The sequence below is a fragment of the Neophocaena asiaeorientalis genome, unplaced genomic scaffold (genome assembly GCF_003031525.2).
Source record: "Neophocaena asiaeorientalis asiaeorientalis breed wild unplaced genomic scaffold, Neophocaena_asiaeorientalis_V1.1 scaffold336, whole genome shotgun sequence".
Classification (NCBI taxonomy): Eukaryota; Metazoa; Chordata; class Mammalia; order Artiodactyla; family Phocoenidae; genus Neophocaena; species Neophocaena asiaeorientalis.
In genome coordinates, this window is record NW_020174788.1 from 1,482,074 (window position 1) to 1,496,250 (window position 14,177).

General features: G+C 36.9%; 1 protein-coding gene across 2 annotated transcripts in view; it reads left to right on the forward strand.

Moving 5' to 3' along the window:
* SOX30 (SRY-box transcription factor 30) overlaps window positions 1-13,866 on the forward strand; it is a 32,551-nt gene extending 18,685 nt beyond the window's left edge. The window contains exon 5 of one of the 2 annotated variants that reach the window (XM_024760159.1): window positions 13,485-13,866. In XM_024760159.1, the coding sequence (XP_024615927.1) occupies window positions 13,485-13,866 (382 nt within the window). The remainder of the gene's footprint in view (window positions 1-13,484) is intronic. The other variant, XM_024760160.1, reaches the window with a different exon arrangement.
* Window positions 13,867-14,177: the final 311 nt, after the last annotated feature.

Here is a 14,177-nt window from a genome sequence, read left to right on the forward strand (position 1 = left end):
CTAAAATAGTCTGTCCCTGGTGGTCCATTGGGTAAGACCCTGTGCTCCCAATGCAGGGGGCCTGGGTTTGACCCCTGGTCTGGGAACTAGATCCCGCTTGCATGCCACAACTAAGAGTCTGCATGCTGCAACTAAGAAGTCTGCATGCCTCAACCAAGACCCGGTATAGCCTAAATAAATAAATAAATATTTTTAAAAATAAAATAGTCTAGTCAAGTCAGTAAACAAAAAACAAGCAAAAAAAAAAAAAAACAAAAAAGTAGCCCTGGAGAAGTGAAAGAGTCATTGTCCAGAGTTCCTACAGTATATTACCTAAAACGTCCAGACTTCAACCAAAAATTATGACATGCACAGAAACAGGAAAGCACGATTTGTACATGGGGGAGAAAAACAGGCAAAAGAAACTACCTGTGGTAGGGCCCAGATTTCAAATTTGACAAAGGCTTCCAAGCCATTATAAATATATTCAAACAATTAAAGGAAACCATTTTTAAAGACGTAAAGGAAGTTATGATGATGATGTCTCTTCATAGAGATACTATCAATAAAGACATAGAAATTATAAAAATAGCCAAATGGAAATTCTGGAGTTGAAAAGTACAATAACCAAAATGAAAAATTCACTAGAGGGGCTCAACAGTAAAATTGAACGGACACAAGAATGAATCAGAAAACTTGAAAATAGACTGGTAGTGATTATACAGTCTGAAGAATAGAGCGGAAAAAGAATGAAGAAAAATGAACAGAGCCTCAGAACACAGTCATCATTAAGTGTACCAGTGTATCTATAAAAGGAGTATCAGAAGGAGAGAGGAGAGAGAAGGAAGCAGAAAAAAGTACTTGAAGACCTAATAGCTGAAAACTTCCCAGATATGATGAAAAATATTACACATTTAAGAAATTTAATGAATTATGAGTAGTGTAAAAGCCAAGAGATCCACAGCGAGACACATCATAGTAAAATACTGAAATCCAAAGCCAAAGAGAAAATCAAAGTGAGACAGACAGACAGACAGACACTCATCATGTACAAGGAAACCCCAATAAAATGAACACCTGACATCCCATGAGAAACAGTGGAGGCCAGAATACATATTTAAAGTACTGAAAAAAACCTGTCAACTTACATTTAGTGAAGCCATGTTTCAAAAATGAAGCCAAAGTAAAGAGATTCTCAGATAATCCAAAACTGAGATTGCTAGCACACTTGCATTGTGAGAAATACGAAAGGGAGTTCTTCAGGCTGAAAGTAAGTGATCACTAATGGTAATTGGAATACAAACAAACAAAATACCAAAGAGCCCAGTAAAGGTAAAAATGCAATTATAAAAGATAGTATAGGAAATCTAACAAAGAGTGGATATATGTAATGTATATGTATAACCAATTCACTTTGCTGTACAGCAGAAACGAATACAACATTGTAAAGCAACTATACTCCAATAAAAATTAAAAAAAAATTAAAGATAGTATAAAAAGACAGTATAAATCTTCTTTTGACTGGTTTTAAAAGCAGTTGTATAAAACAATATGCAAATAATTGTTTTGGGGGACCTATAACATATAGAAATGTAATATATTTGATAATAAAAGCATAAGGAAGTAGGTGGAGGCAAAGTTGTTTTAGAGTAAGGAAATGATGGCAGATGGTAACTTGAATCCACAGGAACACATGAAGAGAACCAGCAGTAGTGAATAAAAAGGTTAATATAACAAACTTCAAAGTATATACTTGCTCTCCTTTCTCTTCTCAACTTATTTAATAGGCATAAAATTATATAAATTAATAATCATACCAATGGATTGCTGGTTTTATAACATATAGCTATAATTTATATAACAATAGTAGTACAAAAAGGGGGAAGAAGGAGTAGAGCTATATACAAGCAACATTTCTATATTTTGGGACTTCCCTGGTGGTCCAGTGGGTAAGACTCTACGCTCCCAACGCAGGGGGCCTGGGTTCAATCCCTGGTCAGGGAACTAGATCCCGCCTGCATGCCACAACTAAAGATCTTGCATGCTGCAACTAAGACCCAGTGCAGCCAAAATAAATACATATTTTTTTTAAATTTCTATATTTTACTGGAATTAAGTTAGTAAAAATCTGAAGTTGATTCAGGTAAGGTAAGATGTATATGATTAGCCCTAGAGCAACCACTAAGAAAATAACGAAAAAATAGTGGAAAAGTTGTTAAAGGAACTAAAAAGTTATTTAGAAAATATTTACTTCATGCAAAAGAAAGCAGTAAAGAAGGAATAGAAGGCCACAAGGAAAATACAAGACACATAGAAAACAAAAAATGGCAGACATAAATCCAGCTGTTTCAATAATCACATTAACTGTTAATGATTAAACAATCAAAAGGCAGATATTGTATAACTGGATAAAAATCAAGATCTTAACTATATGTTGCCTACAGTAGACACACTTCATAGTCAGACTCTTCCGAAAAATAGGAGGGCCTCATTCCATGAGGCCAGTATTGCTCTGCTACCAAAACCAGAGAAAGACAACATAAGAAGGAAAAACTGCAGGTCAATATCTCTAATGAATACAGAGACAAAAATCCTCAACAAAATACTAGCAAACTGAATTCAGCAGCATAACAAAAGGATTATACACTGTAACCAACTTGGATTTATTCCAGGAATGTGAGTTGTTTAACATTTGAAAATCGATTAATGTAGTATAGGATAAGGGACAAAACCACACAACCATCTCAATAAACCCAGAAAAAAAGCATTTGACAAAACTGAGCACTTCTTCATGTTGAACATGAAGTATTCCAGCAAACTAGGAATACAAAGAAACTTCCTCACCTAGTTAAAGGGCATCTAACAAAAAAACCCTAACTAACATTATACTTAATGGCAAAGACTGGAGATCAGCAAGACCCACTTAAGATCAAGAATAAGACACGGATGTACATTTTTACCACTTCTATTCAACATTTTATTGGAGGTTTAATCCAGGACAATTAGACATGAAAAGTAAATAAAAGGTATCTAGATTGTAAAGGAAGAAATAAAACTATATTTATATATTGCACAATCTTATATATAGAAAATCCTGAGGAATCCACAAAAAAAGCTATTATAAGTAACAAATGAATTCAGCAAGTTTTCAGGACATAAGACTAGTATATATAAAACAGTTGCATTTCTGTACAGTAGCAGTGAATAAATAGAAAATGAAATTGAGAAAACAATTCCATCTACAATAAAATAGAATTTAAAAACCTTAGGAATCAATTTAACAAAATAAGTGCAAAGCTTATATTCTGAAAAGTACAAAACACCACTGAGGTAGAATGTCACTGAGAGTTACAGAATAGGGAGCCCCAAGAATCTCTCTCTCCACTGAAGCAATAATTAAGCTGGCAAAACCTGTCAGAATCAGCTGGAGGGGTGTTTAATGAAGAAAGAAGCTGCTAAATTCTGATAAGAGAGCACTGTGGTATTTTTGCCACAGCCATCTCACATTTTCTACTTCAGTGATGGCCAAGGGGATGGTGACCCGTGTTCCTGCTGTGACTTGTTGCTATTAGAGGAGGCAGTACAGACCTTGTTCTTAAAGCATTATGGTTGTGCATTTTTGACTTGTCTGGTGACTTCCTGAGGAATTGGCTCAGGGGCTTAGTTTGACTCTCCCAAGCATTCCCTTAGAGCTGGAGTGGCCTCACAGCTAGTGTTTGTGGAAAATATTTAAAGATATGTACTGTCCACAGCTGCCTGGGTTAAGGGACAACAGACAGGACAAGCAGCAGACAGACTGAAAAGCCTAGAAGAGACTGGGAAAGGAGATATATGGGGAATAGAGGCTTTGAAAATCTCCCATGTATACTGAGGAATCAGTACACAAGGGTACAAACATATCCAGAGCTAGCATATCCAGAGCTAAACACATGTTCAGCAAACACTGGAGAAGACCCTAAGCTTTCACCTCTGACTGCTTTTTAGGCTCTATGTAAATAGGAAATCAAGGCTGAAGAAGACTTGTAAATAGCTTGACCCAAAACTTCCAAAATTTAAAGAAAGATAGGAATCCAAGATGCTCAATGAGCACTAAGTAGGGTAAATTCAAAGAGATACATTATAATCAAGCTGTCAAAGCCAAAGAAGGAGAGAATCTTGAAAACAGCAAGAGAGAAGTGACCAATCTTGTACAGGAGATTCTCAATAAGGTCAACAGCCAGTTTCTCATCAGAAACCAGGGAAGTCAAAAGACAGTGGCATAGCATAGGGCTGAAAGAAAAGAAACCATCAACCAAGAATTCTATAACCAACAAAACTACCCTTCAGAAATGAAGGAGGGCTTTCCTGGTGGTGCAGTGCATAAGAATCTGCCTGCCAATGCAGGGGACACGGGTTCGATCCCTGGTCTGGGAAGGTCCCACATGCCGCGGAGCAACTAAGCCCATGCGCCACAACTACTGAAGCCTGTGTGCCTAGAGCCCGTGCTCTGCAATAAGAGAAGCCACTGCAGTGAGAAGCCCGCGCACCACAACGAAGAGTAGCCCCCGCTCACTACAACTAGAGAAAGTCTGTGTCCAGCAACAAAGACCCAACACAGCCAAAAATAAAAAGAAAGAAAGAAAGAAAGAAAAGAAATTAAATGAAGGAGAGGGAATTCCCTGACAGTCCAGTGGTTAGGACTCGGCACTTTCACTGCCAGGGCTCCAGATTTGATATCTGGTTGGGCAACTAAGATCCCACAAACCAAACAGTGTGGCCAAAAAAAAAAAAAAAAGTAGAGGAAGTTCATCACCAGTAAACCTACCCTACAAGGAATGCTAAAGGAATGCTAAAGGAAGTATTTCAGAATAAAATGAAAAGGCAGTAGACAGTAACTCAAAGCCAGACAAAGAAATAAAGAACACTGGTAAAAGTTACTAAAATAACAGATAGAAAAGCCAAGTATCTTTTTTATTTTGTTTTTTTGGCCTCGCCAGAGACATGCAGGATCTTAGTTCCCTGACCAGGGATCAAAGCCATGCCCCCTATAGTGGAAGCACAGAGTCTTCACCACTAGACCACCAGGGAAGTCCTTCTTTTGTTTTTAAAAGCCAAGTATATTGTATTTTTGGTTAGTAACTTTTTTCTATGTGATTTAAAAAGCAAACGCATAAAACATCTATTTTAAAATCTGTTAATAGATATAAAATGTATAAGTACATAATTTAGGACAGTAGCAATACAAAGGAAGGAAGGTACTGTATACAAGCAGAATTTTGATATGCTAATGAAGGTAACTTAGTATCAATTTAAACGAGATTGTTATAAATTTAAGATGTTAATTATAATCCCCATGGTAACCACTTAAGAAAATAACTTAAAAATATTTGAGGAAATTCCCTGGCGGTGGTGGATAGGACTCCATGCTTCCACTGCACCCCTGCACCCCAGCTCAGGAACTAAGATCCCACATGCCATGTGGTACAGCCAAAAAAAAGAAAAAAGGCAGAGTAAGTATTTCCTTATCAGTAATCCCCTTAAATGGATTAAATTAAAAGGTAGATTGGCAGAATGAATTTAAAAAATAATCACACTAAATCTTGTCTCTAAGAGACTCACTTTATTTATTTTAAAAAATAAACATGATATTCACTGAGCAGATTTTTTTTTTTTGGCTGCACCATGTGGCTTGTGGACATCTTAGTTACCTGACCAGGGATCAAGCCTGTGCCCCCTGCAGTGGAAGTGCAGAGCCCTAACCACAGGACCACCAGGGAATTACCACAAGAGACTCACTTTAGATCCAATGACACAAATAAGCTGAAGTGAAAAAATAAAAACAGATATTCCTTACAAGTAGTAACCAAAAGAGAGCTGAGGTGGCTATAATAGTATTTAACAAAATAGGTTTTATGTCACAATTGTTACAAGAGACAAAGACATTACATATTTTATTTATTTATTTATTGGCCACGCTACGTAACATGTAGGATCTCAGTTCCCTGACCAGGGATTGAACCTGGGCCACAGCAGTGAAAGCCTGGAATCCTAATCACTAGGCCACCAGGAAACTCCCACATATCTATTTTAAAACGTTAAGAAGGGACTTCCCTGGTGGCACAGTGGTTAAAGAATCTGCTTGCCAATGCAGGGGATGGGTTTGATCCCTGGTCTGGGAAGATCCCACATGCCATGGAGCAACTAAGCCTGTGCGCCACAACTACTGAGCCCAGGTGCTGCAACTACTGAAGCCCACGCGCTCTAGGGCCCATGTGCCACAACTACTGAGCCTGCATGCTGCAACTACTGAAACCTGTGCACCTAGAGCCCATGTGCCACAACTACTGAGCCCACATGCTGCAACTACTGAAGCCCGCGTGCCTAGAGCCCATGCTCTGCAACAAGGGAAGCCACCACAATGAGAAGCCCACGCACCACAATGAAGAGTAGCCCCCACTTGCTGCAACTAGAGAAAGCTTGCGCGCAGCAACGAGGACCTAACGCAGCCAAAAATAATAATAAAATGTTAAGAAGATATAGCAATTATAATCACATACATATATAACAACAGTACCCCAAAATATATGAAGCAAAAATTGACAGAATTGAAAGGAGAAATACACAGTTATGCAATAATTGTTGAAGACTTCACTACTTAATTTTATTTATTTTTTATTTAGATATAATTGACATGTAACATTATATTAGTCTCGGTATACAACATAATTCTTTTCTTGTGCTGAGAACTTTTAAGATTTAATCTCTTAGAAACGTTCAAAAAAACAATACAGTATTATTAACTATAGTCACTATGCTGTACATTACATCCTGAGGACTTACTTATTTTATAAATAAGAAGTTTGTATATTTTGACCACTTTTATCCATTTTGCTCACCTCTCACTCCCAATCTCTGGCAACCACAAACTGTTCTCTGATTTGGTTTTCTTTGTTTTTTTTTTGTTTGTTTGTTTGTTTTTGTTTTTTTTGCGGTATGCGGGCCTCTCACTGCTGTGGCCTCTCCCATTGCAGAGCACAGGCTCCGGACGCACAGGCTCAGCAGCCATGGCTCATGGGCCCAGCCGCTCTGCGGCATGTGGGATCTTCCCGGACCGGGGCATGAACCCGTGTCGCCTGCATCGGCAGGCAGACTCTCAACCACTGCGCCACCAGGGAAGCCCTGTTTGTTTGTTTTTAGACTCCTCATGTAAGTGAACCCATATGGTATTTGTCTTTCTCTGACTTATTTCACTTAGCATAATGTCCTCAAGTTCCATCCATGTTGTTGCAAATGGCAGCAATGATATCATTGTGGTTTTAATGTGTATTTCCCTGATAATTGTGAGCACCTTTTTTTTTGGCTGCGTTGGGTTTTCATTGCTGCGCATGGCCTTTCTCTAGTTGTGTCGAGCAGGTGATACTCTTCATTGAGGTGTGTGGGCTTCTCATTGTGGTGGCTTCTCTTGTTGTGGAGCACGGGCTCTAGGTACACAGGCTTCAGTAGTTGCAGCACGTTGGCTTAGTTGTTGTGGCACGCGGCCTCTAGGGTGCGTGGGCTTCAGTAGTCGTAATGCGCAGGCTCAGTAGTTGTGGCTCGCAGGGTCTAGACCGCAGGCTCAGTAGTGGTGAGTGGTGCACAGGCTTAGTTGCTCCACGGCATGTGTGATCTTCCCAGGCCAGGGGTTGAACCCATGTCCCCTGCATTGGTAGGTGAATTCTTAATCACTGTACCACCAGGGAAGTTCTTGAGCACCTTTTCATGTACCTGTTGGCCATCTGTATGTCTTCTTTGGGAAGAACATGTCTGTTTAGCTCCTCTGCCCATTTTTAAATCAGATTTTTCTTTTTGCTATTGAGTTATATGAATTCTTTATGTATTTTGTATATTAATTGTTTATCAGATGTATGATTTGCAAATATTTTCTCCCATTCGGTAGGTTGCCTTTTCATTTTGTTGATGGTTTCCTTTACAGTACAGAAGCTTTTCAGTTTGATGTAGTCCCACTTGTTTGCTTTTGCTTTTGTTGCCTTTGCTTTTGGTGTCAAATCAAAAAAAAAAAACAAGAAAAAAAACTTGCCAATTCAGTTGTCAAGGAGCTTATTGCCTATGTTTTCTTCTAGGAGTTTTAAAGCTCTGGGTCTTATGTTTAAGTCTTTAATCCATTTTGACTTGATTTTTGTATATGATGTAAGATGGGGTCCAGTTTCATTCTTTTGCATGTGGCTGTCCAGTTTTTCCAACACCATTTATTGAAGCTACTATCTTCTCCCAATTGTCTCTTTTTGTTAATTAATAGCCATGAATTAATTAGCCACATATGCATGGGCTTTTTTATAGCTCTGTTTTCTGTTCCATTGATCTATGTGTCTGTTTTTATGCCAATACCATACTGTTTTGGTTACTATAGTTTTGTAATATAGTTTGAAATCAGAGTGTATAATGCCTCCAACTTTGTTCTTCTTTCTCAAGATTGCTATGACTATTCACTGTCTTTCATGTTTCCAGAAAGCATTTGGGATTGTTTGTTCTATTTCTGTGAAAAATGCCATTGGATTTTGATAGGTATTTCACTGAATCTGTAGATAGCTTTGGGTAGTACGGATATCTTAACAATATTATTTCTTCCAATCCACGAGCACAGAATATCTTTCCATTTATTTGTGTTTTCTTCAATTTTTTTCATCAGTGTCTTATAGTTTCCAGTGTACAGGTCTTTCACATCCTTGGTTAAATTTATTCCTAGGTATTTTATTCTTTTTGGTGCAATTGTAAATAGAATTGTTTTTCTTAATTTCTTTTTCTGACAGTTTGCTCTTAGTGTATAGAAATGCAACTGATTTTTGCATATTGAATTTGTATCCTGCAACTTTACTGAGTTCACTGACTAATTCTAACAGTTTTTTTGGTTGAGTTTTTAGGTTTTCCTAGATATATTATTATGTCATTTGCAAATAGAGACCGCTTTACATCTTTCTTTCCAATTTGGATGCCTTGTATTTCTTTTACTTGCCTAATTGCTGTGGCTAGGGCTCCCAGTACTATGTTGAATAAGTGGCAAGAGTGGGCATCCTTGTTCTGTTCTTTATCTTAGAGGAAAACCTTTAAACTTTTTACCATTGAGTATGATATTAGCTGTGGATACTTTAAATAATGAACGGAAGACCATCCATCCAAAAATGGTGAAGATCAAAAATGAAATAGAAGACTGTATGATACTTTAAACCAACTAGATCTAACAGAAATACATGATCTCCACCCAACAACAGGATATAGATTCTTCTCAAGTGAAAATGTATATTCTGTAGGATAGACCATATGTTAGATCACAAAATGAGTCTCAGAAATTTTTAAAAGATTGGAACCATACAAAGTTTCTTCTCTAACCATGATGGAATGAAACTAGTCATCAATAACAGAAAGAAAAACTGGAAAATTCACACATATTGGAAATTAAACAACACACCCTTAACCAATGGGTCAAATAATACATCACAAGGAAAATTAGAAAATACTTGGAGATGAATGGAAATGAAAACACAACATACCCAAGCTTAAGGAATTATATAGCAAAAGCAGTGCTGATAGAGGAATTCATAGCTGCCCTAGCCTAAAGAAAGATGTCAAATTACAACCTAACTTTATACCTTAAGGAACTAGAAAAAGAAGAGCAAATAAAACCCAAAGCTAGCAGAAGGAAGGAAATAATAAAGATTAGAATAGCGATAAATGAAATAAAAAATAGAAAAACAATAGAGAGTTTAATGAAATAGAGAAAAAAAGGTCAACAAAAGTTGGCTTTTTGAAAAGATCAACAAAATTGACAAACTTTTATAGCTAAGCTAAGAAAAAAAAGAGAGAAGACATAAATTACTAAAGTCAGATATGAAACTGGGTACATTACTCTGACCTCATAGAAAAATGATTATAGGATAATAATAATTGTACACCAACAAGTTAGATAACCTAGATGAAATGCACAATTACTTGAATTACCAATACTGCCTCAAGAAGAAATAGGAAATCTGAATAAGTATATATCAAGAGATTGAATCAGTAATTAAAAACCTCCCAACAAAGTAAAGCCCTGGACTAGATAACTTCACTGGTGAATTCTACCAAACTTTTAAAGAAGAATTAATACTAATCCTTCTCACATTCTTCCAAAATATATAAGAGGTAATGAGTCTAAAGCCAGCATTACTCTGTTACGAAAGATAGAAAAAGATATCACAAAAAAGAAAATTACAGAATCAACAAAATACTAGCAAACTGAATCGAGCAGCATATTAAAAGGATTATACACCAAGACCAAGTGGGATTTTCCCCAGGAATTGTAAGTGTGGTTCAACATCAGGAAATCAATCAGGGTAATACATTTCATTAAAAGAATGAAGGAACAAAACCATCTGATCATTTCAATTGATGCCGAAAAAGCATTTGATAAAATCCAACACCTTTTCGTGATAAAAATCGATTCCTGATTTCAAAACTTAGCAAACTAGGAGTAGAAGGGAACTTCTTCTACATGATAAAAGGCATTTATCAAAAACCGACAGTTAACATCATACTCAATGGCAAAGGACCAAAAGCTTTCCCCCTAAGACTGGGAACAAGACAAGGATGTCTGCTTTCACCACTGCTGTTCAACATTGTACTAGAAGTTCCAGCCAGAGCAATTAGGCAAGAAAAAAAGACATCTAAAATGGAAAAGAAGTAGAATTAGCTCTTTTCACACATGATACTATATATGGAAAATCCTATATATAGAAAATCCTAAAGAATCCACAAAAATTTATTAGAGTGAATGAATGAATTCAGCAAAGTTGAAGGGTATAAGATCAATATACAAAATTCACTTGTATTTCTGTACATAAGCAATAAGCACTCAAAAAAGGAAATTGAGAATACAATTCTTTTTACAATAGCATCAAAAAAAGTAAAATACTTAGGAATAACTCTAACTAAGGAGATGCAAAACTTGTAGACTGAAAACTATAAAACATTGCTGAAATAAATTAAAGAATACTGAAATAAATGGAAAGGTATTCATGTATATGCATTGGCAGACTTATTATTAAGATGGCAATACTTCCCAAAGGGATTTACAAAATCAATATAATCCTTTTCAAAATCCCAGCAGCTTTTTTGCAGAAATGGAAAAGCTGATCCTAAAATTTACATAGAATTTTAAGTGACCTGGAATAGTTAAAACAATTTTGAAAAAGGAAAACAAAGTTGGAGGACTCACAATTCGTGACCTCAAACTTACTACAAAGCTACTTTGTATCAAAAAACATGGTATCAAGAGAAAGAGGAGACAAGCCACAGACTAGGAGAAAATATTTTCAAAAGATGTATCTGATAAAGGACTGTTATCCAAATATACAAAGAACTCTGAAAATTCAGTAATAAGAAAATGAACAACCTGGTTAAAAATGGACAAAAGACCTGATCAGATACCTCACCAGAGAACATATACAGATGACAATTAAGCATATGAAAAGATTCTCCATATCATATATCATTAGGGAATTGCAACTTTAAACAACATTGAAATATCATTACACACCCCTCAGGATTGCTTTTCCCACTACACCATGATGCTTCTGTAGGTATTCATTTTCATCCATGTAACCTTTTAGGATTACTCTTTTTTTTTTTTTCAATAAATTTATTTATTTATTTTTGGCTGTGTTGGGTCTTCATTGCTACATGTGGGCTTTCTCTAGTTGTGGCAAGCAGGGGCTACTCTTCGATGTGGTGCGCGGGCTTCTCATAGGGGTGGCTTCTCTTGTTGTGGAGCACTGGCTCTAGGCACGTGGACTTCAGTAGTTGTGGCATGTCGGGTCAGTAGTTGTGGCTCGCAGGCTCTAGATTGCAGGTTCAGTAGTTGTGGCACACGGGCTTATTTGCTCCACGGCATGTGAGATCTTCCCAGACCAGGGCTTGAACCTATGTCTCCTGTATTGGCAGGCGGATTCTTAACCACTATGCCACCCGGGAAGTCCAGGATTACTCTTGTCTTTACTGATCTTTTTGTTCTCCAGATATAATACTAACTTGTTTTTACCACACCAATATAACCGTGTGATGTTTGCATTATAGCACACTTTAGCACATATCAAGTATATACTACCTGGATTTTAGATTTTTTTTAAATTAAATTCTCCACCAAACCTTGTGTAATATCTTGCCTATATTGAGTCCTAAAAGAATAGTTAGTAGGTGAATTGTTCCTAGCTGAAGAGAAGAAGGCTTTGTGAAGGAAGTAGATTTGAGCACACCCTTGAAGTATTTGTGGAATCCAATGGATGGAGAGATCTAAAGGTGGAAGAGCTACCGAGCAAAGTCATAGTAGCTGCAAGTACAATGCATTCAGGATGTATGTATTAAAGTAAAAATGCCTGAATAAGGATGTGGCAGTAGGAATGGAAACCTGAAACGTTTCAGAAACTAGGTCTCATATTTGTGATATTGAACACGGGCAAGGTCCCTAGCACTTGGAGATTTGGGGGTAGGACACCAACCACTGAAGAAACCCTATATTTACAAAGAATTTGAGATGATAGTCTATTATGTCAATCATACTTATATTTTTAAAGGGAAGGAAACAAAGTTGACCTTTTAAAAAAAAATGTGGGAGCATGAAATGAAACACCCAACTTGTCTTGGGTTTTGCTAATGAGCATGGTTATTATGCTTATATTATCTGTCACTAGATGGAGTCCGTGAGTCCAGGCAACTTTTGGTTGGACTTTTCTACATAACTCTTCCAATGATTCCTGTTCTGTGCCTTTGAAAAGTGGAGTCATACTTTTTTAAAAAAATTGACAAATGGGTTTGAATGGCAGAATTTTTAGATTTGCCTTACAAGAAAAACCATTAGTTTATAAAACAGCAAAGTGATCTTTTCAATTCTTCACATTCCCACACTCCAAATTTTTTTTTGGAAAAGATCTCTGAAAACCACACTTTAATATTAGTTCTAAATCTTTCTGGTATTGAGTGTTTTAATATAATTAATTATTGAAAGTGAGTTTAAAAATTAAGTTGTTATCCTCTGTTCGAGTGCCCTCCCCCATCCCCAAGAGCTCTTGATTTCAACCCAGTTACACATTTCCCCCCACCTCCTGTAAATTTTGCTTCAAATACTAGTAAGAACAGTTGTTACACTGCTTACTGTCAATATTTAGCACAGCACAGCAGGTGTCTGCATTTCTAAAACCTTACATGGCATAAGGCATCATGAGAGAAAGGCCCAGATAAGTAATTTTTCTTTATTAAGGCTGCCAAAGGTAAGAAACCGGAGGCTAATAATAGGTAATAGTTATAAGCCTACTTTGCTTTATGTTGTTTACTTTGTTTTATGTTGGGACTAGGCAACATGTGGATGAGTACATGAAGTAGTTGCAGAAAGTTATCTTGGGAGCTCTCTAGGCGCCAGTTAAACTTGCTCAGTTAGTCTGTATACAAGGCAACATGTGGACAAGTTATGATCGAATTCCTTTTTTGTCTTTCTGATACAGCACGTGCCCTTATAGTCGGCCTCCTTTTGGCTATGGAAATTTTCCAAGTGCAGTGCCAGAATGCCTTGGTTATTATGAAGACAGATGCCAGAACCATGAGGCTATGTTTTCAGCTTTAAATAGAGACTATCCTTATGGAGACTACCCAGATGAACGTGCTCACAGTGAAGATTTTTGGAGTTGTGAGAGCATGGATGGGACCTCTTACTGTAACAGTCATAGCCACAGTGGGGAGGAATACTTAAATCTCGTGCCTCAGCTGGACACTGGAGCCTTGGAAAGTGTCTTCACAGCCCCGACAACAACTCCCTCTAACATCCAGCAAGTCAATGTCACTGACAGTGATGATGAGGAAGAAGAAAAAGTGCTCAAGAATTTATAATTATAAAACAAATATGTACAGAAAATAAATATTTCTTAAAATATATTCTGGGTCACTTGATGTGAAAAAAAGAGCCTAGAATGCTTTGCTGAGAGTTTTCAGCTGTGATCTGAGGAGTCAAAACCAAATGCAATTTATGCCTTCATAAACTTTTGATTAGTGAAACTGGAATCCTGATGTTTCATCGTAGGAATATTTAAGATATGAAGTAGTTTATTTTTATGGCTGAAATTTGCATCAGCGTATATTATCATTACTTTATCTTGGAACGTGCAAAACACTGAATCCTCACAATTATATGTGAGGGGAAA